At 36.7% G+C, this 27,777-nt stretch overlaps 1 protein-coding gene across 1 annotated transcript in view; it reads right to left on the bottom strand.

Moving 5' to 3' along the window:
• col6a1 (collagen, type VI, alpha 1) overlaps positions 1-26,443 on the bottom strand; it is a 36,960-nt gene extending 10,517 nt beyond the window's left edge. Inside the window, exons 1-25 of the mRNA XM_051912853.1 lie at positions 26,184-26,443; positions 24,560-24,689; positions 20,497-20,697; positions 20,242-20,401; positions 19,219-19,332; positions 18,408-18,428; positions 18,289-18,309; positions 18,158-18,202; positions 17,986-18,039; positions 15,909-15,953; positions 15,775-15,801; positions 15,622-15,648; positions 15,493-15,537; positions 13,669-13,722; positions 12,742-12,804; positions 11,947-12,009; positions 11,710-11,763; positions 11,553-11,588; positions 11,338-11,400; positions 9,781-9,843; positions 5,721-5,783; positions 5,564-5,626; positions 5,424-5,474; positions 5,292-5,327; positions 4,455-4,517 (exon numbers count right to left, since the gene is read on the bottom strand). Coding sequence (XP_051768813.1) covers positions 4,455-4,517; positions 5,292-5,327; positions 5,424-5,474; positions 5,564-5,626; positions 5,721-5,783; positions 9,781-9,843; positions 11,338-11,400; positions 11,553-11,588; positions 11,710-11,763; positions 11,947-12,009; positions 12,742-12,804; positions 13,669-13,722; positions 15,493-15,537; positions 15,622-15,648; positions 15,775-15,801; positions 15,909-15,953; positions 17,986-18,039; positions 18,158-18,202; positions 18,289-18,309; positions 18,408-18,428; positions 19,219-19,332; positions 20,242-20,401; positions 20,497-20,697; positions 24,560-24,689; positions 26,184-26,271 — 1,650 coding nt within the window. The 5' untranslated portion in view covers positions 26,272-26,443. The remainder of the gene's footprint in view (positions 1-4,454; positions 4,518-5,291; positions 5,328-5,423; positions 5,475-5,563; positions 5,627-5,720; positions 5,784-9,780; positions 9,844-11,337; positions 11,401-11,552; positions 11,589-11,709; positions 11,764-11,946; positions 12,010-12,741; positions 12,805-13,668; positions 13,723-15,492; positions 15,538-15,621; positions 15,649-15,774; positions 15,802-15,908; positions 15,954-17,985; positions 18,040-18,157; positions 18,203-18,288; positions 18,310-18,407; positions 18,429-19,218; positions 19,333-20,241; positions 20,402-20,496; positions 20,698-24,559; positions 24,690-26,183) is intronic.
• Positions 26,444-27,777: the final 1,334 nt, after the last annotated feature.

Below are 27,777 nucleotides of genomic sequence, written 5' to 3' on the forward strand. Positions count from 1 at the left end.
AACTTTGAGTACGTCTGTTTAAAGCCATTGCCTTTTCATGTTTTAGGCTCAAAACATGCTCTAAGTCAAGCCACTGTCCTGCAGAGTTTAGCTCCAACTTGCCTCAACACACCTGCCTGAAAGTTTCACCTGCCTAATTAGATCTTGATTAGCTGGTTCAGGTGTGTTTAACTGGGGTTGGAGCTAAACTCTGCAGGACAGTGGCCCTCCAGGACCGAGTTTGGACACCCCTGCTCTAAGTGAACCCTTCTAGCTAAACAAGTTTGTTGTCTTCTGAACTGTGTCCGAACACAATACATTACACCATGCAAGTGCATTTTCAACCTTGTCACAAGTGGCAGTATAGTCTGGGTACTATACGGAAACGTCTTTGGTTACTAAATGTAACCTCGGTTCCCGAGATGAGGGAACGAGACATTGCCTCTCAGAACCTTGTTACGTTAAGGCCAGATAAAAGAACGTTGGGAATTTTGTAACTCTTAACCAATGAAAAGTATTTAAAAATGCTTGTGACTAAACCTCGTAACTCCACTGAATCCTCACACTGTTGGTAAAACCTCATAACATAGTATGGGAACTTTTGTTTTGCAGTGTAAGAAATAGTGATAGTGATGCTTGTCTTAGCAAACACCGCCAATATCAGAAGTCTGCAGACAGGGTATACTGTATGTCTTCAACAGAAAGATCACCATGTGTAAACAGTTTACACACATCTGCTGCAAAATGTGTGTGGCTTGTAAACATCCCGTATGATTTATGTGGCCTTTCTGTACCCCAAACATTCAGTGTGCATTCAATCAGAGCTCAACAAACAAACAAAAATCTCTCTCTCTCTATCCTTTCAATGTGTGAGAGAGTTCAACCATTTTAAAATTAGAACATAATTTCTAAAGAAAGAACTATGAACAGCAGACAGATGAAAAACAATTCTTCCACATATGTATGTCTCCAACGCTTCCTTGAAGGTTTTGGGTTTTGCATGGACAAAGACAAACACAATGATGAATAGTGAAGCTGTCTGGGCGTTAGATCACCAAAAATCGACTCCAGATGACCGAAGATGAAAGCTTGTGAGCATATGTATTTGTTGCTATTTTGTGTCGGCTTGTACAACCACAATGAAGTGACTCAAGAGTGTTTTGATGTAAAAATTAAACATGAGCTCAGCGCTTTGATATAAGCATGTGTGATATGTTTACAGCCGACATTCACCTTGTTACTCGATTAACATTCCAGACAAGGGTGGGTGCTATGAACAAAACCTCATATCATGGTTATTTTATTATATATGGGATAATCCACAGCTAGGTGTGCGTTACATGATTTAATGTACAACGTGGAGGCAAAGAATCACTCAACTCGAAGCGGAGGCAAAGTGCATTAAAATCGTGAAATGCACACCTAGCTGTGGATTATCCGGCTTATACCATGGTCATTTGCTAACAGTAGCCGTGTTTCCATTATCCTTTAAATTGCACAAATTGAAATTGCGAATTGAAAATACACTCAATGGAAACACGTCAATTTTTCAAAAACTCCCATATATTACAAATAAGTTTTTACACTCGCATAAGGTGGTTTTTCAGGTAATTCGAAAAAGGAATATTTTGCAAAACTGCAATAGAAACAGTTTTTTTCTGCATTTACAGGTCACCTGCCGTATGTAAAGTCAATCATTCTTTAAAGATAGCACAGTATGTTTGGACAGAAGACGAGAGTTCTTCATTAAACTCATAAAAGACAGAAGTATTACGGGACTACTGGATTCTAAACAACAAAGAAATGCCACAATTTGAATTTATCAAGACCTCGAAGCAGGTAGGAGAGAGAAACACCCAGAAACACCTCATACGTGGTTGCTCCCAAGTATAAGGGGCTTTCTTTGCCATAAATGCTTGGATAACATGCCTACGTCTCCTTTGATTAAAAATAATTGCTAGTGCAGTGGCTTAGAAATACGTAAAGCTACCAACATCCGCTGCCATGGTTTTTTGAATGACTTATCGCGAGAGGTAAAAAAGACGTTTTATGCTGCCTTCACATGCTATCAGAATTACCGTAAATACGAGTCTCCGAGGTAAAAATTGCACATGAACACCCTCCCATTTTGAAACTTGAATGCGATGAGCTCGTAATCAGGACTTCAGAATTGGGAATTATCAAATTTCTGATAGCACGTGAAGGCAGCATTAGTCGCATAACATAATAGAAACGCCATCATTTCGCAATCGTTTTTTATCGATATTTAGAAAATATCGCAAAAGTTTTGAGCAAATCTGTAATGGAAACACAGCTAGTCACAAGATGAAGTAGTTATTGTTTGCAGCACAAAATTTGACTGGAAGGGTTAAAATGACAGTTATTTTCGTTTTGAACTTTATGGGTGCAAACAAAAGATCAATTGAACAATCTCACATTGTCTCATATAATATAAAACATACAAACAATAAAAAGACAAAAAACAATAAAACAAATATTATAAAACGGATAGTTCTAACTTTAAAAATTGGCTTGATTAGTCACATTTGCAAGTCTGTGTTCATGCACCAATTATTAAAAACAACTCAAAATATATTTAACATAAACTCAACTTTAACTATATTGAAATATTTTTACCGTCACACAATATATAGCATCCTACTGTCCCATCCTACCACAAATATGTTCCAGATGTAAGGAAGTGACATAATGAAATGGAATCTATGGTCTGATATTACAAAGTCTGCAGTCCATGCTTTTGTCCTGCTATTTGGAAGTTTAGATTCTTGGATAACAAAACAAAAAGTTCAAAATCTACCCGCTGATTAGATCAAATGACAACTGAGTGCTGAAGGAAAATGTTGCAATCTAAATCCTACAGATGTACAAAATGGCCAGAGCGATCAAAGAACCAAACATGCGGGACATTTCCTCTAACATATTTGTTGAGGAAGTGCACAGCTAGACAACATAAACAACAATAGGAGAAGCAGTTAGTCAGTCGAGACAGCGGTAGCGCATAAGTGTTTGCTTAATACCTCGTTTGTGTTGTTCAGAATAATATTTGCTGCTTGGAAGGATTCATTCGTTTACTGCTTATTTCTATTTTTTACTTTCATTATAATTTGCAGTTTGATTGCACTTATTTGTAATAGAATGGAAAGAATAATAGCTGACGGCTAAGAAGAAGCTATTTGTTATTTGTATTGCTGGATGGGGGAGGTATCCAAAGCAAAAAAAAAAACAAAAAGATGCAAGATTTGTACCAATAACACCTCTACTGCAACAGCTGTCCCATTAGCTGTTATGAAACCACATATCAAAACTGAACCATACAGCAGGAGTCCTCAATTCATTGGCCAAATTCACCACAACTTCCACCATTTAAATCAATCATCAGATACAGAAAACAGCACTGTGTCGAAACCTGTGACTCTTCTACAGCACATGTTGTTTTGTGCGAGTGGAGACCCATCTGTTCGACTGAAAGTGTGTGGGGACTGTTTAAGAATGTAAACCAGCTGAGGAGTCTGGCTTTAGGAAAGTCTAAAACAATGATCTTCCAACAAATTTCTGCTCTCAAGCATTCTTGTTTATCAAAACTGATATTTAATTTATAATGGACTTTTCTATAAATGTTTTGTTTATTAATGCATTCAATAGTGACAAAGAAAAAAAAATGGCTCTGACGGGATTTTCTCACAAAAGAAATCTGGCAAAATCAAGTATTTTAAGACTCCCTTTCAAGCTGTTTGAAACTAAGGTAAATAAAGATACAGACTTTTGAACTGTGCTTCCTTGAATCCATGACAACAAGATATACACTGCTGCCTAATCTCACCCTAGAGACAGTGAACAAAACGCTGAGACGCTCCAGGATTCTCTATGATGCATGTGTGACCGACACACAAGAGAGCAAGAGAGATGCTTGACAAACACATATTACAGGAACGTTCCAAGTTAATACAAATAATTTTTTCCTCTTTAAATTTCAGAAATGCATAGTTCATTTTGTGAAATTATGTTTATTTTGTCATGGAGCGGCCATGTCGAAATCACTTGGACAAATCAAATACTGCTCACTTTATTTTGTTTTATTTGTTATTGGACATTTTCTTTTGCCAATTAAATGAACTACTGCTGACTGAGATAAAATTTTTGCATTTGCATGAACCTGAATTTATTTTGCTCAGTATTTTAACCGAGACAAGTGTTGCACGTTTCAGATTTTAAACACTTGATGATAGTGCTTTCGATAGTGCTTAACTTGTATTGAACCCAATACATTCCTTTAAAAGAGAAGAATTTCATGAACAACAGGAGAAGGAAAACAGGAGAAAAGTGGTATACGCAATATGGAAAATTTGGACTACTCTTAGAGAGAGGAAAAAATGATAAAGAAGCTAAACAAGGGGTGGAAAAAGAAAAAGTGGTGATACAGTGTGATGAGCAAAAGTGAATTTAAAATGACTCACATCTAATCCAGGGTCACCTGGCTCTCCATCATCTCCCTTGGGTCCAGGGGTTCCTTTTCCACCCTTGAAAGTGAGAAGTTAAAGGAAGTGCAAGTAAGAAGGAGGAATACTAGATCAGAGGAATTATCTTTTCTGTGTTAGCTCATCAACCGTCTCCTCTTAACGTCTGGATTCAGTCTAGACGATTTACATCTGCTGAGGATGAGCAGATTCAGCTGTTGTGTGTCTATTGCGATACACAATCCCTACTGTGAGACACATATGCACTAACCCCTGATGAATCAAGACTATGTGAATCAACAGTTTGGCATGCTATTAATACCACTAATAAATCATATGAATCACACTAACATCATCTTACATACGGAGGCTATCTTTTAATGGCTTAATAATTTTGAATTTCATAATAACCACAGACGTGAATTATATGCTCGTTGTGGAGTACAGGATTTTTCCAATTCATTTTCTGATGTGCATAAGCATGTATTTAAAGTTTCATGCAAAATATTCAAACATGCACATATATAATAGTTTGAGTGTGCAGGGAGATCTGATTACATCATTCGCAATGATTTATAAGAGTGGGAGGTTCCTACTATTTTGCTAAGGTTCGTTCTTCAGGATTATGGTTCTTAGTAGGAATTATTTATTTGTTTGTTTAATTTAAATGACCTGTAGCTTTTACCAAAGCATATATCATAATTAAACAATTCAAAAGTGTTATTCATTTAATATCAGTTTCTCAGTGCAAAAAAATGAATGGGGATTTTTCCTTCTGGAACACTAGTGTTGGGTTCTATTGAAAGAGATATCTTCTGTAAAGTTCAGGATACTTACAGGCACTCCTGAATCTCCCCTGGGGCCAGGGTAACCCTAAAATGATACGAAACACGCACATAAACACTATAGATACTCCACTGAATATGATTTTTGAGGGCAAGATGTTTAACCAATTGAGAGGTACTCTACCTGGAAACCATGGCAACCCTCAGTTCCATTTCCTTGTGGTCCATCGTCACCCTGAGCAGGTAAAAAAACTTTGTTACAGCCACGGATAACTGCCTTTGGTTAGTTAAAACTAGATCTGAAGATCAACAAAACTAACTCACTCTCTCTCCCATTAGGCCTCTGTCTCCTGGGGCCCCTTTGATTCCTCTGACCCCTTTAGATCCCTAAAGCAAAGAAATTCAACATAGCAAATCAGTCGTAGATGCAACGATAGGTCAGCAGGGTGACAAGAAATTAAGACTGGTTAACATTACCCACCTCTGGCCCAGCAGGACCCTCGTCGCCACGATAACCTGGTGCCCCTGCCCTTCCTGGCTCACCCTGTTGGAAATGGGAAATTATATTCCTGAAGACATTTGAATATATTAGCATCTTACTGTTGGGAAAAAAACACACACTTAAACCAGCTTAAACTAGTTTCTGGTTTTGGCTACATGGTCTCCCAGCTTGGTCAAGTCTCCCAGTCTAACCAGCTGAAAAGCAGCCAACAAAACTGACCAAAACAAATGTTCAAATTTAATATAAAATTATAATTGTGTGACTAAAGAGACCACAGAAGAGACATGACATTAGTACCAATTCTCAGATATATGAATATATATTTAGGGTCCGATTCTCACTATTAACTAGTTGCTTATTAGCATGCATATTACTAGGATATTGGCTGTTTATTAGTACTTATAAAGCATATATTAATGCTTATTCTGCATGACTATATTCTACATCCCTTAATCCTACCAAATACCTAAACTAAAGTGTGACCAGTGGAGGCGGATTAGCAACGATTTTCAAAAACTGTTTTAAGTGCATACTTCTACCTGATGAAAACTTTCTAAGCTTTGAGGTGCAGCTCTTCAAGGTTGATCTCCCTACCCCTTGCTCTGTGTCCTGGTATATAGACCACCCAATTTTAATAAGGATTTTATTCAAGAATTTTCTAACCTTCTGGGCTCCCTGATGCCACATTATGACAGTTTTCTGATACTCGGTGACTTTGATTCTTCTACTGCTAGGTCTTTTAGTGATGTGTATGTATCTACCCAAACTCCTAATGCTGTTAAAGCCCTTTCCTCCTGTGTGTTCATCCTGATGATCTGGTTGACCTTTTTGACAGTACCTGCACTGCTACATTAGACTCTATTGCCCCTCTGAGGTTACAAAAATCTAGGATGGTAAAGAAAGTGCAGCCCTGGCTAAATGGCTCTACTCGTGACATCAGACAGGAGTGTAGGCATGCCGAACGCAGGTGGAGGAAGGATGCAGTGTCTGGCTATGTTTTAGCCTTGACACAATATTCTTTTACACAGACTTGAACATGTAGTTGGGCTTTGGGGGCCTGTGTTGGAGTGGTTTGCCTCTTACCTCAAAGGGAGAACGTTTTCTGTCAAAATAGGGAATTGTTTTTCATCTCATGCTCCAATTTCTTATGGTGTACCCCATTTTGGGTCCTCTTTTCTTTGCACTATATATGCTTTCACTTGGCCATATTATTCAGAGACATAATTTATCAAATCACTTCTATGCCAATGACACTCAGCTCTATCTTCCTATCAAAAACAATAACTGTTCTGTTCTGTGTCTAGTCTGTTTGACTGTGTGTGACATTTAATGTTGGATGGACAACTTCTTACAGCTAAACAAAGATAAAACTGAAATTATTATCTTTGCCCCATCAGATATGACCTCTGACATATTCAATCAGCTTGGTTCTCTTTCTTTTAATGTTCATGACTGTGTCAAAAATCTTGGTGTCATTTTTTATTCCAATCTGAGTTTTGAAAGCAGATTAGTGCTGTTGTAAATAGCAGTTTCGTTTGCTAAAATTAAGATGATGCTCTCTAAGAAAGACCTTGAAACTGTTATTCATGCTTTTATTACCTCAAAGTTGGACTACTGTAACACTCTATACCTGGGTTTGCCTAATTCAACTGTCAATCGACTGCGAATGGTCCAAAATGCGATGGCCAGGCTTTTGACTGGCACTAAAAAGCATCAACACATTACTCCTGTGCTTGCCTCCCTCCATTGGCTACCGGTTAGTAACTGTCTCATTCAAAGGAGGAGAATAAAAGTCACCTAAGAGTCAAGGGTATAGACACTGAAGACAGAAAGCCATTCATGACAACATGACCACATATTGGAATCATACAGTTATCTAATGTTTAGCTTTTTTCTGGCCTTGGAGATCTGAGTCATCAACTAAAAATATACTTTTGGTAAATGACTCAGTCGTTTTTTTTTTTTTTTCATATACTGTAGCATTACATTTCCAAGCGTGGAATGGTCGAATTAAATCAGTAAAAAAGCAGGCTTTGAGAAAGCAGTGGCTCATGACTTCAGAAACCCATCCAGATTTCCACCTATTTGAACACTTGGTTCTTTCCCATCCCACCCACTCAACTCTACTGGAAAATACCTCTGCCAGGACAAAAGCAATAAAAAAAGGAAAAACTAAAACTCATGATTCGCTGGTAAGCACAATAGCTGCGCATCTGGGATAGTGGCGGTTCTTGCTAGTTGCTAATGAAGTCTATGTGAGAGTGTAAACGGCTGTTTTTGGGAAACAACAGATGACTTTGAGAAAACCATGAATGTGAGGAACCATTTTGCACGCACATGCTCTAAACGTTCTCATGTAAACCGCACAGGAAATTTAAAGTCCTGAGAGGCATCAGAAATTTGTTGTTCTGCTCGCAGTTGGCCTGGCAGTTTACAAGTGCTTTAGAGAGAAGTCAAGTGCTGACAGAGCTAGTATGTATGGAGCTCTGTGGTGCAGCTGGTGATGTTGTAAGCCTCAAGAATCCAGGGTCGAAATCTCAGCAGATTAGCTTGTTTCAGCTGGGAAATCTTGAGTCAGGTCTGGCATGTACTTTATGCATCACTCACAATGTCCTTCTTAAACCTGAACCATTCTAATGAATGTTACTCAATGCCTAAAAACCATCCAAGCCATTTGTTTGAGACAAGAATTTAGCTGTTTATTCTTAATTTATTTGAGCAGGAGATGCATTAAATAAAATATAAAATATCATACCACCATTGTTAAACTCTTTATTCCTGGCCAAATTTGCCCATTGGCCTCTGTCAATCATGGCATTCTAATCATCACCATATACTGATTGGCTTCATCACTCTGTCTCCTCTCCACCAATAAGCTGGTGTGTGGTGGGTGTTCTGGCGCAATATGGCTGCCGTCGCATCATACAGGTGGATGCTGCACATTGGTCGTGGTTGAGGAGATCCCCCTCTTCCATATGTAAAGCGCTTTGAGTACCCAGAAAAGCGCTATGTAAATGTACCAAATTATTATTCTGTTTGGTTGAAAAATGTCTTGAGATAAACACAATATACACATGTGGTCCCTGCTAAAAAAAAACCCTACTTCAACTGGTATCACTGACTGGCCAAGTTAGTGGTTAAACTGTATAGCTAGCTCATAGCCCACTTTTTATGTCATAATTTCAACTTTTTATCATAATTATGAATTTTTAGCATCGTTTTTTTTTTTTTTTCAAGTAATGGGCTTCCAAACGGTCTTATATTATTGGTTATGTGTACTCTGAACATGTATTCCATTGCTTTTCTAAACTCTTTTCTTTATAATTTACAAGAGGACACATAAAACTATCACTAGTGCTCTTTAATTTAAAATAATCTATGTTGTTTTATGTGATTATGGCCTGGATGGAGGAACTTAATGAGATTCAGACACTCAGTCGACCATACATCCTAAAATGACATCATCTTTTACTACACATAGTGTAAGATACTTCTGTCAGGGAAGAACATTTGTTTGCGTTTGAGTATTGAAATACATCTGTTGAACTGTATCTGCTGCTCAGGTTTGAATTCGCCCGGTCGTTCTGACAACATCCATCTGGAGTCCATCTGACCTTGGGAACTTTATATATCTTTTGTTCTTTCTCCTCCCACTGTCCAAACCATCACAAATGGCGGAGCCACTGGACGTATGTCTTTGTTCCTCAAGTTACTTTCTAACACGGCCCAGAGGTCCAATGATCTCAGAGATTTCAGAGGGCCTCTCAGAATGCCTGTGTCCTGAGGTCATAAGCTTTCATCCTTGTTCAAGCTCTAGTGTAAGGTCTTATGCCTTACATACTACACAATTCTGCAATGTATAATTCTGGACTAACATTTAAGGAAGTGGATAAATGTATAAAGATGATAAAATGATCGAAGTTAGTGATTGGAACTCCTGCAATGTCTCAGTTCAGGCAGGGTACTGCTAAAGGACTTTACACAATCTTTCATACTCAAAATCTGCTATAAACAACTCATGATGGTTTTTGTCACTTACCGGGTCTCCGTTTGGCCCTGCTGATCCCTCACGTCCTTGCTCACCCCGGGGCCCAGGTTCACCCTGTCAGAGTTAAAAATCCACTTTAACTTCAATTGTATCAAATTTTTTTCATAGTTGAAATGAGTTTGTTTCATAACTGATGAACTTTGCAACACTGACATTGTTATTGAGCTAAACACTGAACCAAATAATGACACTATTATCTTCTGTATAGCTGCTTCACAGCTAAAATTGTATTTGTTTCAAAACTGAAGAACTTTGCAATATTACCACTGCTTTTTTTCTGGTTATTAATGTGAAGCTGGCTGCTTCGAAACAATCTGTACTGTAAAGCTCTATATAAATAAAGTTGAATTTACACTATTTTTGCGCTATATAAATAAAGGTGATTATTTTCTTTTTGGTTGCATAAACACTAAAGGCTTAAGTTGTCAAAGTAATTTACAGAACAGAACATGCACAATTAATATGTAATGAATTAGCTTGAAACAGAAATTATGTACATCTGTGCATATATTATATGTCAGATATGTTTAACTTATGGTTAACAAGAGAGTCACCAGAGCCATTTCACTCATTATTTCAATGAAATAAAAACTGCGAAAAGACGTCTTTCAACCTTGCCTTTTTCACTTGGAAATCCACATAATTATTGTTATTAACTCTTTCCCCGCCAGTGTTTTTTTTTTTTTAAGTTGCCAAGCAGTGCCAGAATTTTTTATAATTTTCACAAAACTTTCATGGCCCCCAGAATATTTTTGTTGTATGAATATCCGAACATAGGGCTTCTGCTTAAAAAAAATCTAGTTTCATGCAGTCTATTTTATCACATTTAAATGTGGGTAAGTTTGACAAAAAAAATTTTTTGAGCCTCTAGCCACAGTCACTAGTGCGCCTCTTGAGGTCAGGTGTTAGCTGGCCTCCGTTACATTCGCCCACCTAAACCTTGCTCCCATCCGGGTCACGGCACCATTGTAACCCCTCCGGTTCTACTCGCCCTGCTCCAAACGGGATTCAAACATCATCTATGCTTCTTCTTCACTTGTTTTTGGATCCGGAGATTCTGTACTCTTTCAGAAGATGCATAATAGTGCCCCTTATCACAAAACGGTGAAAACTTGGATTGCTGGGAAAAACTCATCAATGGCAGGGGGAGCGTTGCGTTAAAGATGACGGATCATCTTGTCAATGATGGGGAAAGAGTTATGTAAAATGGCTTGCGAATGTTATTTCAAGTTGCGTTTAAATTATTATGAGGATTTTAACATTGTGTTTGGAAAAGATGCATTGTGGCATATTTTCCGGTAATGTATCCGCCTTATTTCATGATGTGGAAGTCAGCTATTTTCTGTGAATCTGCGAGGTTTCCAATTCATTAACAGGAAAACTATGTGAACTACAAACCAGCGTGTTTATGAATATGACAATAAATTAAAATAACATAAGAAATACCAGTTTGCAATATCAAGCAGCATAACGAACTGTTTTTGTACAGCTAAAATAACTGGAAGCAGCCGTGCCTGTTCTTACATTAAAAATAAGGTGGATACTCACAGGCTCGCCTCTGGGCCCTCTGTTACCACGGGAACCTTGTTCACCTTTCTCACCAGATGTGCCCTACAACAGAAAAACACATCCGTTCAGACCACCTGCATATCTTTACTCTCACATGCAAAAACGCAAAAAGACCCACATTTGCAAAGTACGTAAAACACAACCATGCACATTATAAGCTACAAGAGGAGAAGTAAATATAAATGTTTGATTACTCTGTCTCCTCTTGGGCCATCTGGTCCTGGTGGTCCCTGAAAACGGAAATGGAAGAAACCATTAGATAACACTAAATTCAGGTTTGTCACGCATAAATACACTGCATGTGTAGAATTCCAGTCTTTTAAAAAGTGAAAAAAGCATAAAAACACTTACATCGTCTCCTCTCTCGCCTTTATCACCATTGGCACCACGAGGACCCCTGTCTCCCTAAAACAACAAGCACTGGGATTGTAGATAGGCCAATGACCTTTGAAAACTAGTTATACTGCAAAGACCCATACTGTATAAAGTCAAACACCACCAGTAGTGAAACAGAACTAACCTATATTGTTACATTTACCAGCCAAATAAAAATCATGACATAAAAAACATCAAAATGTTCCTCAATACCTTGGTCCCTGAAGGTCCGTAGTTTCCAGGTCTTCCTGGTTCACCATCTTTGCCAGGATCTCCCTAAAAGCAAGAAACAAACCCAGCATATATGTTTCTAAGTTTAATTATGTTTTACTGCTAGAAATTACTCATAAGAAGCAAATATCACAAATTACATCTCTCTAAGACAGAACTGAGGATTAAAGAGTCCCCATCTTCTCAGATGTTTCTACTGTGAAAAAGATCCAATAATTTCGCATGTCTCCTGAGTAAATGTCTCATTGTGCACAGATTTGCCAAAATAAAGTGCAATAAAAAGTCAGAGATCTCAGTATGAAATTGTAACCTATATTTTTTCATGAAATGCTTCCAAAGCAAGATTTTTTTTAACTTTAATTCAGCAGGAATGCATTAAATTGACAGATAAGACTTGTATTGAACTTTCTATTCATCAAAGAATTCTGAAGCGCATTCTGAAATGATGATAATAATAAGAAATGTTTCTTGAGCACCAAATCAGCATATTAGAATGATTTCTGAAGGATCATGTGACACTGAAGACTGGAGTAATGATGCTGAAAATTCAGCTTTGCCAACACAGGAATAAATTACATTTTAAAATATATTGAAATAAAAAACAGTTATTTTGAATTGTAAAAATATTTCACAATATTACTGCTTTATTACTGTTAAGATATTTTAAATATCTCGGATTAATTATACATTTATATACTGAGAGCTCTTGTTGCTGTCTGATCATGCTCTAAATTTTGAATCAACATTTTATGAAATGCACTCATTTTCATCCCTTACTTTTTCTCCTTTGAGTCCATATTGCCCGGGGTCTCCTTTAGGACCTGGTTCTCCTTGCAAGCCCTAGAATATGAAATAAAAAGGTTTATTTATGAATAAAGAAGAATATACAACCATATATATCCTAGTTTTCGTTTAATATATTCTTTACTACAAAATGTAAACAAAGTACAAACACTCTGTGAGTTCTGAGAGCAGCAGTCAAATATGGTAAATGTCTGGCAGCTCAAGAGGCAAACATCCCCTGTCCTGGTCTCCAGATGCAGGCTGAGAGGAAACAGCTGCTCATAAAACTGACTGACACATCATGCAGCCAACGAGCATTGCTCAAAGGGGTGGAAACATCTGAGGTGTCCTACTGAGGTGATGTTTTATAGTAGAATGATATCCACCTTCTCATCCAATTAGATTCTGATATCTAAACATGTGGATCTATATCTTGGGACAATCTCAAATGCATCTGGATCAAAGTAATATGATGTGAACATGCAAACATGATAGCTGATATACAGTCCATAAACAAGCAAAACCCCTGTAAACACTTAACAGTCTCAAGTAAAAAACCTGATTTATAAACATACATATGCCAGTGTAAATCCCCACCCTATGTGCTTGCCAAAATAACCATATATGGCGCTTACAATGTGTGTTTTTATTACGCATGACCTCATCAACATATAATCTCCATATGCATATTGCCATCAACAAATGTGACACTAATGCATTTAACGGTACAAGAAACTAAAAAAAATTGAGGATAATACAGATTGCACATGTTTATTATTATATTTCAAAGCATTTAACTTTTTTACCAGAATATTAAACTTAATTTAACATATATAGCTGTAAGTAAATGTGGTCTATTAACCAGTCATTCTGTACTGATCATTACTTGACATCTTTTTGAGAGGCAACAGGTATACTTACATCTGGCCCCGGTGACCCTTTGCAGCCTGGAAGGCCAGCAAATCCCGGCTCACCCTATGAAATATAATACAAATACACAAAACATAAACACTCTTCTTCATGGTGGGTGTCAATCACCTCAAACTGCATTTAAATTATCTTGAGGGTGACATCACATGAAGAAATACAAAGCAAAAAGATATTTCAAAACAAGTCTGCATGCAATATAGAGCCTGAAAATAACAACAAAAAGAGATGCATGTCATAAATCACACCATGATAAAGTTTTAATGTGAGTTGAGATGTATTATGTGCAGATGGGGGAATAAAGACAAGGGACAGTGATTTGTTGAGTGGAAAATACCCTGGAAAGGGTTACAGTACATGTTGAGAACTAACTGAGGATCAAAACAACCCAAGGATGAGGACAAAGTGAAGTCAAGAGTCAGATAGACAAGACTAGGCTGTTTTCCCTAAGGGCAGGCACACTTACGTAAAAAGAGCACAGAAAGCAGAAACAGAATTAAACTGCCAGACAAACAAGACAGATAGCCATGCAATATTTTATTTTGTTCACATACTGTTAACCTGAAATCTGATATAGGATGCCAGAGAAAGCAGCACAGGAAGATGAGAGAAAAATAATGTCAAATCTAAAATCAGTGTATCAAAAACAAACTGCAATTTTATAAGTATTACCTTAAGAGTATTTCACCCAATAATATTACGGATGCACGATAAATCGGCCACCATATTGGTATCGGCTGATATATGTTCATTTTTAATGTTATCGTTATCAGCCTGATAAGAACATTTGGCCGATATATTAAAGCCGATAAATAATGGATTATTTCCTTTAGTTGAGACACTTCAGAAGTGCACTGTCCTCCATTATGGTTTTGACTTGCTTGAAATATGATTGAAATCATTTCAAGTTAAGTGCAGCGCAGGTCTGTCATTAAAGCTACAAAAATATTATAATGAGAACATTATAATTGCGTGCTTGGGACATGGCTTTTAATGGTGAGACTTTTGTTTTTGTAATCAGGCTCTCAAAAATTATATAAAAATTTGATTTAGATTTATCGGCCAATATATTGGTTATCGGTCAATATATCGGTTATCAGCTTTCAAATATAAAGAATTATGAGTTATCGGTATCAGTCAAAATGTTCATATCGGTGCATCCCTAAAAAAATATTTCATTCATTTATTTACCCTCATGTCATTTCAAACCTGATTAACTTTTATACTTTCGTGGAACACAAAAGGAGATATTTTGCAGAACATTCATGCTGCCCTTTTCTGCACAATGATAGTGAATTTAGACAAAAGAGAAAATATATGATATACCATGCAATTTCTGCACTGTGTATTCTAAGTCTTCTAACAGTCATGTGATAGCTTTGTATAAAGAACAGAGCAGAATGTAAAGCTTTATTTTCGGTTCCTTATTGGCATTGTTGGTTCCATGAAGAACCTCCATCCATGGAAACTTTCCTTTGCACAAAAGGTTCTTTATAATGCGAAATATTTCTTCAGCTTATTGACATTTTCTTCACACTAAGGAAAAAAATGGAGTCACACTTTATTTCGACTAGATTATTAGTATTAGTAGCATTTTTGTCGTACTTTTATGGTGTCTTTTAATCATTTTTAGAGCTTGACAGTTCTATACTCCATTCGCTCTCAATATACAGAAAACAGCAGCAAACATTGTGCAAAAATTCTCCTTTTTGTGTTCCATGTAGGAAGAAAAATGATATAGGTTTGATAAATGTTGACAGAATTCCACCTTTAAAATTATGTTTTTGTGTCATATAAGAATAGGACATGAGCACCTACCTTACGTCCATCAATGCCATCAAGACCATGGGCACCTTTGTCTCCCTAAAAGTAAGATTGGAATTCAATTAAACATGATACACAACTGGCAAGACATACATAATTAAAGATAATGATATATAAGCTCACCTTGAATCCTTTATGACCTCTATCTCCCTGCAGATCAAATAAGAGTGTATTAGTGACATTTTGCAGTTCAAGAATGAATTATGAGATAAAATATGGAATGTGCTTATAATAAAAATTTCCATTGAATCAGCAAGGAAGCTCCGTCTCTTTTACCTTATCGCCTCTTGATCCTTGATCTCCCTGGAAGGAAAGGAAAATAGTATAGATTATCATTTCAGCAAGAGTGTACAAATCATCTCTAATATAAACAGAATGTAAATATTTGTGAGAGAGAGCGGAAGACAGACCTTCATTCCTTGGTAACCGACTGGACCGGGATCACCAGCATTTCCCTAATAGGAGAAGTAGAGGAAAGAAACATCAAAGAGAATGCCAAAAAGAGTTTTGCAATGTGGTTGTGGTATAAATAACTAATGCAGAGGCATTTGTTAAAATTGGCCACCCCCTCGACCCCTATTAGTATCACTCCTAGTGACAATATTAACAGGCCTGAAGTAAGAATAAACAAGGATAAAGGTGGGATAAAGTCATCAAGATAGTATCTTCAAAAAACAATTCCTAAAAGGCCTTTTAGAGTCAACTGTATGCTGTAATTATTGTTTTGTCTACAAAATCAACATTTGTGGTACAATAATAGAATAGCTGGCTCAGTCATCAAATGCTGTTTAATAGCTTAGCTGGATGTTTTCAATTGTGTGCGCTTGTTTTATGATCCTTATGAGGGACAAAATATCTGAAAACATCCTTACAAACAGAGAAAAACTGTGCGCATGTGGCAGACAGGAAGCCCACCAACAAATTCAGAGGAAAACTCATTTTGACAGGTCATTGAAATTGTAACAGCTGCAGAAGATGAAAGACGCTGGACCTTGGGGTAAGTCGAGGGTTTTGCTTTGATTGGATTATCAACAGAGAGATCCGGGGGCATGTGGAAAATTTATTAAACACAATGATCTCATAGCCATGTGAAAAATATTAATCAAGCACCTTAATAGGCACAAACAATTGACTTTTTACCTGACAGCTGTATATTTTGACTTAAGGTGCGGTCAAATTTACTGTTCTTCAGCGAATTTACACAGGCGAAATTCAGTCATTTCAATAGCGTAATATCTGAATCCACATGATCAGGAATTTTATGTGAGGGCAAAAGATTTCCCCCCATGAAGATTTCACAATGGGTTGGTCACAGAGATGCAAAATTTACGGAAGGAGGTTATTTAAAGGCGCAGTAAGCAATTTCTGAGAATCATTTAACACTGTTGATATTTGAATTCAACCAAAACAAACACACCCCTCCCTTCATTGCTCAGCTCCCAAAATGCATGAACACACAATGCAAGAGTGAATGTCTCTTTATCATAGCTAAAGCTAAGCAAAATAAAGTTTCCTGAAAAATAAAATGAAGACGACGATATAAGCAAGAGTTTGTTGTAAGTCGAAAGCTTTTCTAATATTAACACAGGTCCTACAGCTCTTGCCTGATCATAACCCATCTTTTTCCAGTGATACTCCTCTGACCTTTTCTCTTTTGTAATGTCTCTCAGCCATCTCTCTTTCAACAGTCTTTCTTCAAATCTCCCTCTTGCTCACTCCTTCCCCATCATGAGTGGACACGCCCCCTACTGCTAACTGGCTACAAGTTTGTTGTGGTGCTTGGTCCAACAGAGTTTTTCAGAAATCACTTACTGCACCTTTAAATGAATCTTGCTGTTATTTACTAAGGTAAGTCAGTTTACTGGAATTTGCATCATTATTTGCACTCATCGAAAAAAGCATATCTTAACTCACTTTGGGTTTGACATGGTTGCGTCTCTTCTTTAATTTGTGCATTGTCAGTAGATTGTTTGCAGAATTTCACCTCCAATCGGTGCTTTCATGGGATAGCGGTCTCATGCTATTTTGCCATTTTGTAAGTCTGGTCTTTAGTATACTGATAGATGTGAGTTATGACATCTAACTTCTAACTTCGGACATCTAACAAAATCTCACAACCCCTTCACTATCATTATAAAGCTTGGAAGAGCCAGGATATATTTTAATTTACATCTGATTGTGTTTGTCTGAAAGAAGATAGTCATATACACCTAGGATGTCTTGAGGGTGAGTAAATCATGTGATCATTTTAAGATTAATCAGAGTATGTATATATGTATGTATTGTATGTATATGTTTAGTTACGAATACCTTTTTTTAATGTGTATTTATGTTATATGTAACACCATGGTCTTGTAAAGCATAACATCTAGTTCTTTTGTATGTCTCTACATATAGCGGAATGACAATAAAGCTCAATTGACTTGACTTGACACTATCACTTTTGAAAGGGCATTTATCTAGTAAAAGCAGATAGCAGATGCTTACCGGAGGGCCAACATCTCCTTTCTCTCCTGGCATGCCTGGTCTTCCAGTCTCTCCCTGCAGGAAAAGGAAAGGTTAGGCCACAGACCGTGCTGAGAGTGAATTAAACATGAACATATGTGGATGGATGGAGGGGCAACATAAAGACATAAAAATGTATTTTATTAATACTCACTTTTTGTCCTGGGTCTCCAGGGAGTCCAGGAGGGCCTCCAGGGACCTGTGAAAATGTTGCATGAAACAGTTAGAAACAGAAAATATCCATACCGATCTGTTTAAATGGGTTAGACAAGTAATATCACTTACGTTGCAGTCAAAGGAGCAGCACTGAAGGAAAGATTTATAAGACAAAATTAATTTCGTAATGTACAAAATAAAAAAAGTATTGTATATAAATGTGCAAAAGCTATAGGAAAGCAACATACCACATCCTTTGTTTCGTTTGTCTAGAATGAAAAGAAAAAAGGGGGGAGAGAACAACATTAGAAAAATCTCACACACAACTGGCATGAGCTCAAATGTTACAATGGCGCACAGATAAAGAAAGTTCAGTGGGTTGGAATTCATGTGTTTAAAGAAATCTGTATTAATAAATAAATGCATTTAGCCTATACACTACTGTTCAAATGCTGTGGGTCGGTACAATTTTTTGTTTTTGAAAGAATCTTATGCTTACCAAGGCTGCATTTATTTGATCAAAAATACTGAGAAAAAAACATAATATTGTGAAATATTATTACAATTTAAAATAACTGTTTTCTATTTAAATATATTTTAAAATGTAATTCAGTCCTGTGATAGCCAAAATGATTTTTCAGCAGCCATTACTTCAGTCACATGATCCTTCAGAAAACATTTTAATGACTCTTTGCTCATTAGGATGTTCAAAACAACAGTATTCATTTGAAACTGATATATTTTGTAACATTATAATTGTCTTTACTGTCACTTTTGGTCAATTTAATGCATCCTTGCTGAATAAATGTATTTATATTAAAAATTTACAAAACATTACTGACCCCAAACTTTGAATGGTATAGTGTATATAGCTCAAGGTACACACAGGTCTATGCCAAAGTATTTTTTTCTCAAATAAATATTTGATCATGCAATTTCAAGCAGTTTCGTAATTCTTTTTCTTTGGGGAAAACAATTCTGTATGTGTTTGGGTCAGTCAATCCACAGGAAAACCACGTAAACATCCTTGTTGTGGTGAGTTTGTGTTACGGCACTCACAATCATGTTGATGATGGTGCGTATAGTGGCCAGTTTTGCGGAGTGGGAGTTGTCTGCAGCGGTGAAGTTCTGTCTGTAGTTCACATTTGTGGCAATGACAGACAGTCTGGTGTCCTGGGAAAAAAGGCAGTTGATTGAAAAGGGAAACATTATGGCTTGTCCAAAAACATCTGCATGATAAAAAAAAAGTCTCTCACAAAAAGCATCACATTTTGTGTAAGTCTTGTGTGGCCAGACTTTTGACTATCAGCATAAAGTCTAGTCCACATTGCTGCTTATTATGGGTGCCCACTTACACAGGAAAAAGACATATGATTTACTGCTAAGTGGCAGTTTTTATATTTACTTGCTATTAAGTGTTTGAAATAAAAATCTTGGTAACATTTAGTCTACTTTGGACATTCTACTAAGTAACATTATAAGTAACATTGCAACTACAGAATATTAGTAGTCTGTATAATATATAACACTTTATTTTGATGGTCCCCCAACAGACATTCTACTGACTATAAGTAACTTTGCAGTCTAATAACACTCTAAGAAGAGTTAGTTTATATGTAGTTGCAAATAATGAGACTTAGTTGACATGTACAGTAGTTACTTAAAGTTAGTAGAATGTCTAAAGTGGACTATAAAAAAAAAGTATAACCAAAATCTTAAATATCTTTCAAACATGGCATACACCTTGAAAACTTTGGCAAAAACGGTAGTCTTGAGCATGTATTGTAGGAACTACGAATTAAATGCAACCTTTTTTATATGTAATAAAACATTTTATATGTTTAAGTGAAGTGCACTTTCATTCCCTGAAGTTGTAAAGCCAGCCAATCAGATTGAAGCTTGCCATTTTGAAAAAGCATTTGTCTGTTTTGAGTATAATATACATCAGGCAGTTTGGAGGATAAGTTTATTTTTCATGCAAAATGGTCTACAGTCATACAGTATCTACTTAAAAAGTCTTTGTTTGCATCAATTATATGTATGTCAGAAAGATCCAAGTAGCATTTCTTTTGTGTACAGTACCTCCTGGTCAGGTGAGATGGCCACAGCAAACACTTTAATGGCATGTTGTCTTGCTTCATTAGCAGCTTCCTGGATCCCACCACATGGCTCCTTGTAGCCAGTCATAGGGTGACCATCCGTGACCACCACAATGTATTTATTCTCATGATAGTGGGAGCCACTGCAAGTAGATGTATGTGGCTATTTACATGCTATGTTACATGCAATAGCTATTTGTGAAATCTTAAATTTCAAATGATGCCAAAATTAACATACGCTCGGAGCAGCTCAGAGATACCCTCCTTGATGGCGCAGTCGGTGTACGTTCCTTTGCCTATGTATTTGATTTTGTCAATGGCAGCCTTCAGGTCGGTGCGTTTTGTGTTCAGGTCAACTAATCCCATCACCAGCTCAATGTCGTCACTGTAGTGCAGCGCTCCTGAGTTCCACGTCACATCACGATCACAAGGTTGTCGCCTGGCAAAAACAACATCAAATTACATTTGAAGCAAAGCATTGCGGTAAAAATGTATGTAAACCTATTGTTAAAGGTGCGCGCAATTCGAAAAATACTTCAGTTATCAATGACATTGCACTTAAAAAAATGTAAATAATATAATTTGATCTGGTCATGTGATCTCAATATGGCAGCCACCGTAGGGGGCTCCACCCAGGTGTAAAATAAATCTGCATTTTCTAGACCTGGTATACTCTGTGTGCCTTTAAAGGGTTAGTTCACCAAAAAATGAAAACTCTGTCATTAATTACTCACCCTCATGTTGTTCCAAACCCGTAAGACTTCTGTTCATCTTCCGAATACAACTGAAGATCTTTTTGATGAAATCTAAGAGCTTTCTGTCCCTACATACCAAGCTACGCAACTGAAACTTTGACGCTTCAAAAAGTTCATAAAAAGATCGTAAAACTAATCCATATGAATTGAGCATTTTAGTCCAGTTTTTTGAAGAATACGGAAGGCGGAATGGCAGAACCACTTGCAAGGCGATCATTTGTGTTTATAAAGCATATACAGTTGTATTTTTTTTAAGAAAATTATCGATCGTTTCACTAGTTAAGACCCTTATTCCTCGTCTGGTATCGTTTAAAGCCCTTTGAAGCTGCACTCAAACTGTAATTTTGACCTTCAACAGTGGAGTCCATTGAAGTCCACTATAAGGAGAATAATTCTGGATTGTTTTCATCAAAAACCTTAATTTCTTTTCGACTGAAGAAAGAAGGACATGGACATCTTGGATGACATGGGAGTAAGTAAATTATCAGGAAAATTTTATTTGAAAGTGGACTAATCCTTTAATGGAGGAGACCCAGTAGAAATTCTTGCAGACACCACATTGACGCAGAGGGCGAAAAGAGCAATATTAGCGCAGAAAGACCTGACAAATAAAGCAGCCTTAGAGATAATAATAAGGAACGCAGTAGGAAATGATTGGTATGATGAATACTATTCGGATGTGGTGGCAGAAAGCGAGGATTTAAGTAGTGACTCAAGTAGTGAGGAACAGACAGACTCAGAGGAAGAAGAATCCTTAGTAGCGAGTTCTGATTTCATCTCTGCCTAAATTTCAGATGCTGAGAAACAAGATCGCTGAATTGGAGGAAATTAAAAGAAAATATTGTCAAAATGAAGAAAGTGACAGGAGGAGGAAATATAGCCCTAAAACCTGTAAACTTAGATATTTATGTTTTGGATGTAGAGGATCAATAAGAAGAGTGTATTTTAAATTGATTAATGAACAATGGCGATATACAACATGTGTAAATGATCCAAGTGAAACTATTAGGGATTTTTCGGGTAATGATGTATCCCTATTGAATTTTGTAACAAGCATGAGTGTAAAAGCTGGTGTAGACGATACAGAAGAATTCAGAAAGGCTGGATTCACAGAAGCAGCCTTAGAAAAGGACCCTGATAGTGGAAGATATATTATTCCATAGTTTTTGAAGTTAGGTATTGCAGGTAGACAACATGTAAAGTTCAGAAAAGTGGAAGAACTGAATACGTGTTGCAAGTGGTCAAACTGACGATACAAAAAACATACGATGTTTGGAACGGGACAGAATTAACCCGAACAAACTTAATTGAGAGTACAGGAATCCATGGCGTAGCATATTTTCATGGTCCCCTTGTGTTCTACAGATTTCTACAGTAATGATCCAAGAGAACAGAGGCTGAGTGGCCGGGGAGACCCTCGAACAGTTTCTAAATAGAGCCTGAACGGTTCCTGAATCTGTAGAGAGGGTTTGGTTCTCCAGGAGAGTGCTGAGAGTCTTTGTGGATGACGATGGAGCCAGGGATTGCTTTTGTACATGAGTTGCCTAGAAATCAAGATCCAGAAAGTAAATGGGAAATGAGAAGATTTTATGAGGTTAGATTAATCAGAAACAGAAGGAATGTGTTTGATGTTTATGTTGAAAAAGAAACCTTCAGTGATAAGATTGGTGTGTTTTTTGGATAGATTACCAATTGTATGAGAATTTATGCATGGAAATTTCAGTAAAGGTTCAAGAGAGGGTGTTGAATTGGGTCCAACAAATGAAATGAACTTTACTGACAAATTTCTGCCAAATGAACCAAATGAACTTATGGTTGATATAGTTGATTTGATCACTCAAGGTTTGCAAAAAGAACAAGACAAAATCTCGAAGAAGCAGGCCAAAAAGGAGCAGAACTAGGATGGGACAACTGAAGATGGACTCGACGGCCAAAGAGATGATTAAATTACTGAGACAGCAACAGAAAATTAATTTGAAATTGATTATGCTTATAAAACAATCATATGCTTTGAATAGTTTTATGTGTGAAATGGACCAACTTGCAAACGAGGTTGAAGCTTTGAGTACAGAAGATTCAGCGCAGGTTGTATCTGGAATTGATGTTTAACTGATTTCCTGCTGAACGTCTAATTAAAATGTGTTAGAATTTGCAGAATGTGTTGCAAGGCAGGCTGCAACCAAACTTTGTGTTTTGTGCTTTGCACAATCTCGCTTTTATGTTATGTTTTTATTCTGTATCTTGTTATTAAAACGAAACCATTGTATATGGTGATTCGTAAACCTCTCTATAACAAGTCTCAGAGTGAATTACTTTTTACATAAACTATTATCAATACCTGCAATTAAATTACTTCCATCGAGCCTCAAGAGCATCAGATCCTGACTGAGCTGGTGTGGACTCCACCTTGAAATCTCTAATTATCGTGCACTGCTCTCAATCCAAATAATTAGAAGGTAAGGCCAAATCTTTTGATGCTGAAAAAGGATTGTAGAGATATGAGTTTGAGAAATTAGTGATTGAGGGGGATAATAAATACAACAATTCACATAAACATTCATCAACTCACACATCAGCTGTGGTAAACGGAAGCTCAAGCATGTTCACTTGCCGTGCGAGAACCAGTTAGGTTTGTTCTCATGTGTTATGCGTCACGTTTGAGCTTCTGGAAGAGGTTTGTTTTCACGTGTCACTCAGGTTTGGTTGAGCTTTTGTTTATGTTCACTGATCAATGTTTATATATGAATAAGAGCCTAAATTCAATCTGTTCATCATATAAAGTGATCGAGTCTCTTCAGAAAATTTGGCCTAAACCACTCAATTCATATGGATTAGTTTTACAATCTCTTTATGAACTTTTTGAAGCGTCAAAGTTTCAGTTGCATGCTGTCAATGGAGGGAGAGAAAGCTCTCAGATTTCATTAAAAATATCTTAATTTGTGTTTCAAAGATGAACGAAGGTCTTACGGGTGTGGAACGACAATGAGGGTGAGTAATTAATGATAGAATTTTCTTTTTTGGGTGAACTAACCCTTTAAAGGGGACCTATTATGCCCTTTTATCAAGCCCCTTCTTCCGAAAAACGCAATTTGCTCTGATAGGTTGGCTGGACCAGTGTGTTGTGATCGGTCAACTGCTTAGAGCGTGTTTCTGAAATGTGATGCCCCTAACCATAACCGAAAGTTTCAACACACTACAAACACAACTCAACCAGGCTTCCCCTCTTTATTTTGGTATGCCTTGGGCAGGAATTATTTAAATTAGGAACATTCCGACATGTACATTCCAGGAAGAAAACTCAAGACTAGCGTTCGAGGACTAGTGTTTACTGATGGTGAATAACTCCCTTTGAAATGGAATTTGTGCTTTGTAACTTTGCAGTATTTTTAATGCTCAAACAGCAACATTACACACTTAATAAAAGTTGGAAATGTAAAAAAAGCATAATAGGACCCCTTTAAAAGCATATGTTAGATATGATAAAAATTGATAAAATATAAAATATCTTAGTCGAGACATTGACAATGTCATTTAAAGATAGCGTACGTGTCTTTCAGCTCATTGATAAAGGTCTTGGTGAAGTTCTTGATCTGGTTGATGTAGAACTCTGGAGGTTTGGCTCTGAGGGCCACACTTTCAGATGTGTCCAACACAAAGAACAAATCCACAGGACACTCTGCAGGAAGACAGAAGTAGAATCACATTATCATCTGTGGTTCAAAAATCAATGCTCTTACTCTATGTGCTTTACGGTTCTAGTCTATCAAGTTTACGGTCATGACTTCAGGAAAAGTATCAAATATGAGTTTGCATGAAAACGTTTTTTAAAAGCATTATCATGTTCATTATGCTATTGTGAGGTAAAATAAAGTACATAAAACATTTTGTTATATGATGGGTGTATCATCAAATTAACTTTCAGTGTTTACGGACTTTTATCTCCACTTCCTAATCGTGATAATCATGGTATGTTTGGAAAATAATGAGCTCCCCCTGTTGGTGGATGATAAACTTGATGCTCCATTATCAATTTTGGACATGTGACAAATTTGCATCACCTGACCTAAACCTTGCAGTCATGTGATATTACAGGTAATTTGAATACTTTTTTTAAATTGCACAACTTATACATACAAGATCAGGGAAATCAAGCATGGTTGTATCTCTTACAATGAACAATCATAACGACAAAAACAGATAAATATAAAAAAAAAATGGAATTATATGCACAGACAAAAAAAAAGCACAATAATAAGGTTAAGTAATTTGAATATGGTAGTGAATGAGATACTGTATACAGGTATTTACAGATGTATCCAGATGTATGGTGTGTGTGTGTGTGTGTGTGTGTGTGTAACTTCACCAATGCCATGGTAAATTTACCTAATCAAATCTTCAAACTTTAAAATCCATTTCCTTGGGACAGTCATATCAGATTAATTCCATTAAAATAATTATTTCTTCTTACTTTTACCAAATTAAGCCCATTTTATATAAGAAAAATCCACAAATGTGGCCTAAACCAAGGCCTTTCATGCATAGAGGCACAAGATTTCTTCAAAAACATCAGTTGCATCTCAACAAATCATCAATTCCAGAGCATCTGTTGGATCATAATTCACTATCTGCATCATTTTGTTGACATATGATGCATTAAAGCATAATAATCTCCTGCATATACTGTAAAACAAGCAGCATCCCAACTCAAACATCATCATGCATCTCTGGATGGATGGATATGTAATTTTGCTAGGATAAAAGGATAAAATAATTTTATTGCTATTGTAACTTATTAACTCTCTACAGCACTATAATTAAACTTACTATACCATCCTATTCAATACCTTTCTATGATTCCATGATATAACTCACTACTATAGCCTAGTACAGAATACTATATAGCCTACATTCATTTGATATAGCTCTATACAAACTATTATAACTTTGCTATGTTTATTATAACAAAAGAGCAAACGTTAACTGCGTGAAGAATCAATATAGCGCAGTATGTTGTATGTTCAGCATTCATTTGGAGCTGCATTCAGTATCTGTCTTATAATCGACTTTTACGCACACAAGACAGTAGTAATGCCGAACCTGCCAAACATATTTATCCACTTTAAATAAGAATTAATCAATACAACAAGGACGGAAAAATCTTCATATTTACCTTTGAAGGAGGGTTTTTGGACATCCTGAGCGAAGATCCCTGCCCAAAGTGCGCACAGAGCGGTCAATATATATCCATTAAGCGCCATAGATCCTGATTTCACTGCACGTTAACCGTGCAAACTGACTTTGAGGAACACACAGAACTAATGGAGTGATATGATTGCGGATGAAATATGAAAACAGGATCTAGTGAGATGAAGTAGCGGACAGTGGCACGGTGGCGCGTCCGCTCAGAGCGCACAGAAGAATGAAACGCCTTACAGCAGGAGAGAGTAGGAGGAGTTCGGTCCACTCATGTCTCCTTCAGTGCTTCATCAATACTGCTATACAGCGATGTTAGGCCCTGAAACACTTTAACATAATAGGTATATTAATAATCAACATTACCTGATTAACATGATTGTGTTTAATGCGTCCAATTCTGAGCGATGCAAATGTTGTTGTGCGACTTTTAAAGATGCTTTGCTGCATAATGACACCACTATTATATAACACAAAAGTAAGAAAATAACTTAAAAGATGCTTGGCATTTTAACACGTGCGCTTCGTGGTTAATATATGCATTAATAATGGCCCCTAGTAATAATATTTGCATATACTCATTTTTTTCTTTCATTAATACATTATTACACACATTAATAACAAGCATTATTACATGATATAATATTATAGGCATACTGTAATACAGTCCAATAGTAAGAAATATAATGAAACAAATTCATGTCTTCATATTTTAATGTGTATGAAAACTTAAAAAAAAAAAAAAAAACTTAGTTTCTATTATTGTTACTATTGCAAAAGCATAATGCAATAAATTGGAACCTACTTTAATTAGCTGCTTCAGGATCTTTTTCATTTTATTCATTTAAATTAATTTTTTTATTATTTAATTTTTATTTGTTTATTCAATGATGGGTGCTAATACCAAATTTCCAGGTTTATTCCAGAAATAGTAAGTGTTTTTGTTTGTTTGTTTGTTTGTTTGTTTTTTGCAGAAAGTTTAGTTACCTTGGAAACTAAATGGGTAACATTTTTGTGAGTAAATGTGCATGTCACATGGAGCACTGCGGTTTGGTTGGGCAAAAGCAGAAAGATGCTCTTTGTGGAGTTTTACTACGGGAACAACATGCAGGGAGAGAATGAGACATTCTAATGAGGTTATGCAGCAAAGAGCTGTGTTGTCAGGACGAGTGTGAGAGAGAATGTGTGTGTGAGAGAGAGAGAAAGAGAGAGAGAGAGAGAGAGAGAGAGAGAGAGAGACTTAAAAGTAAACAGTTGTCAAGAGCTGAGAGATGAAGAGTTTGAGAGAGAGAGAATAAACGAGACATCTGACAATGTCTTTTCTCTTCCAGAGGGGGAGGGTAAATCTCTTTTCACATCTGCATCTCGTCTACATGTAGACCAATTGACGAGGCGAGAGAGAGAATGAAAGAAAGAAAGAATAAAGAGGAACATATGAAAGGCAAAAAAGAACGCCACTCCCTTATGCATGTTTCTGTCTTTGAAAGAGAAACAGCGCCACCCATGTGCAGATTTCGGTGTAGAACGTGTGACCAGGCTTTGCTCACTTACAACTTAATTAGGACAGTCAT

This window comes from Ctenopharyngodon idella, chromosome 11 (genome assembly GCF_019924925.1).
Source record: "Ctenopharyngodon idella isolate HZGC_01 chromosome 11, HZGC01, whole genome shotgun sequence".
Classification (NCBI taxonomy): Eukaryota; Metazoa; Chordata; class Actinopteri; order Cypriniformes; family Xenocyprididae; genus Ctenopharyngodon; species Ctenopharyngodon idella.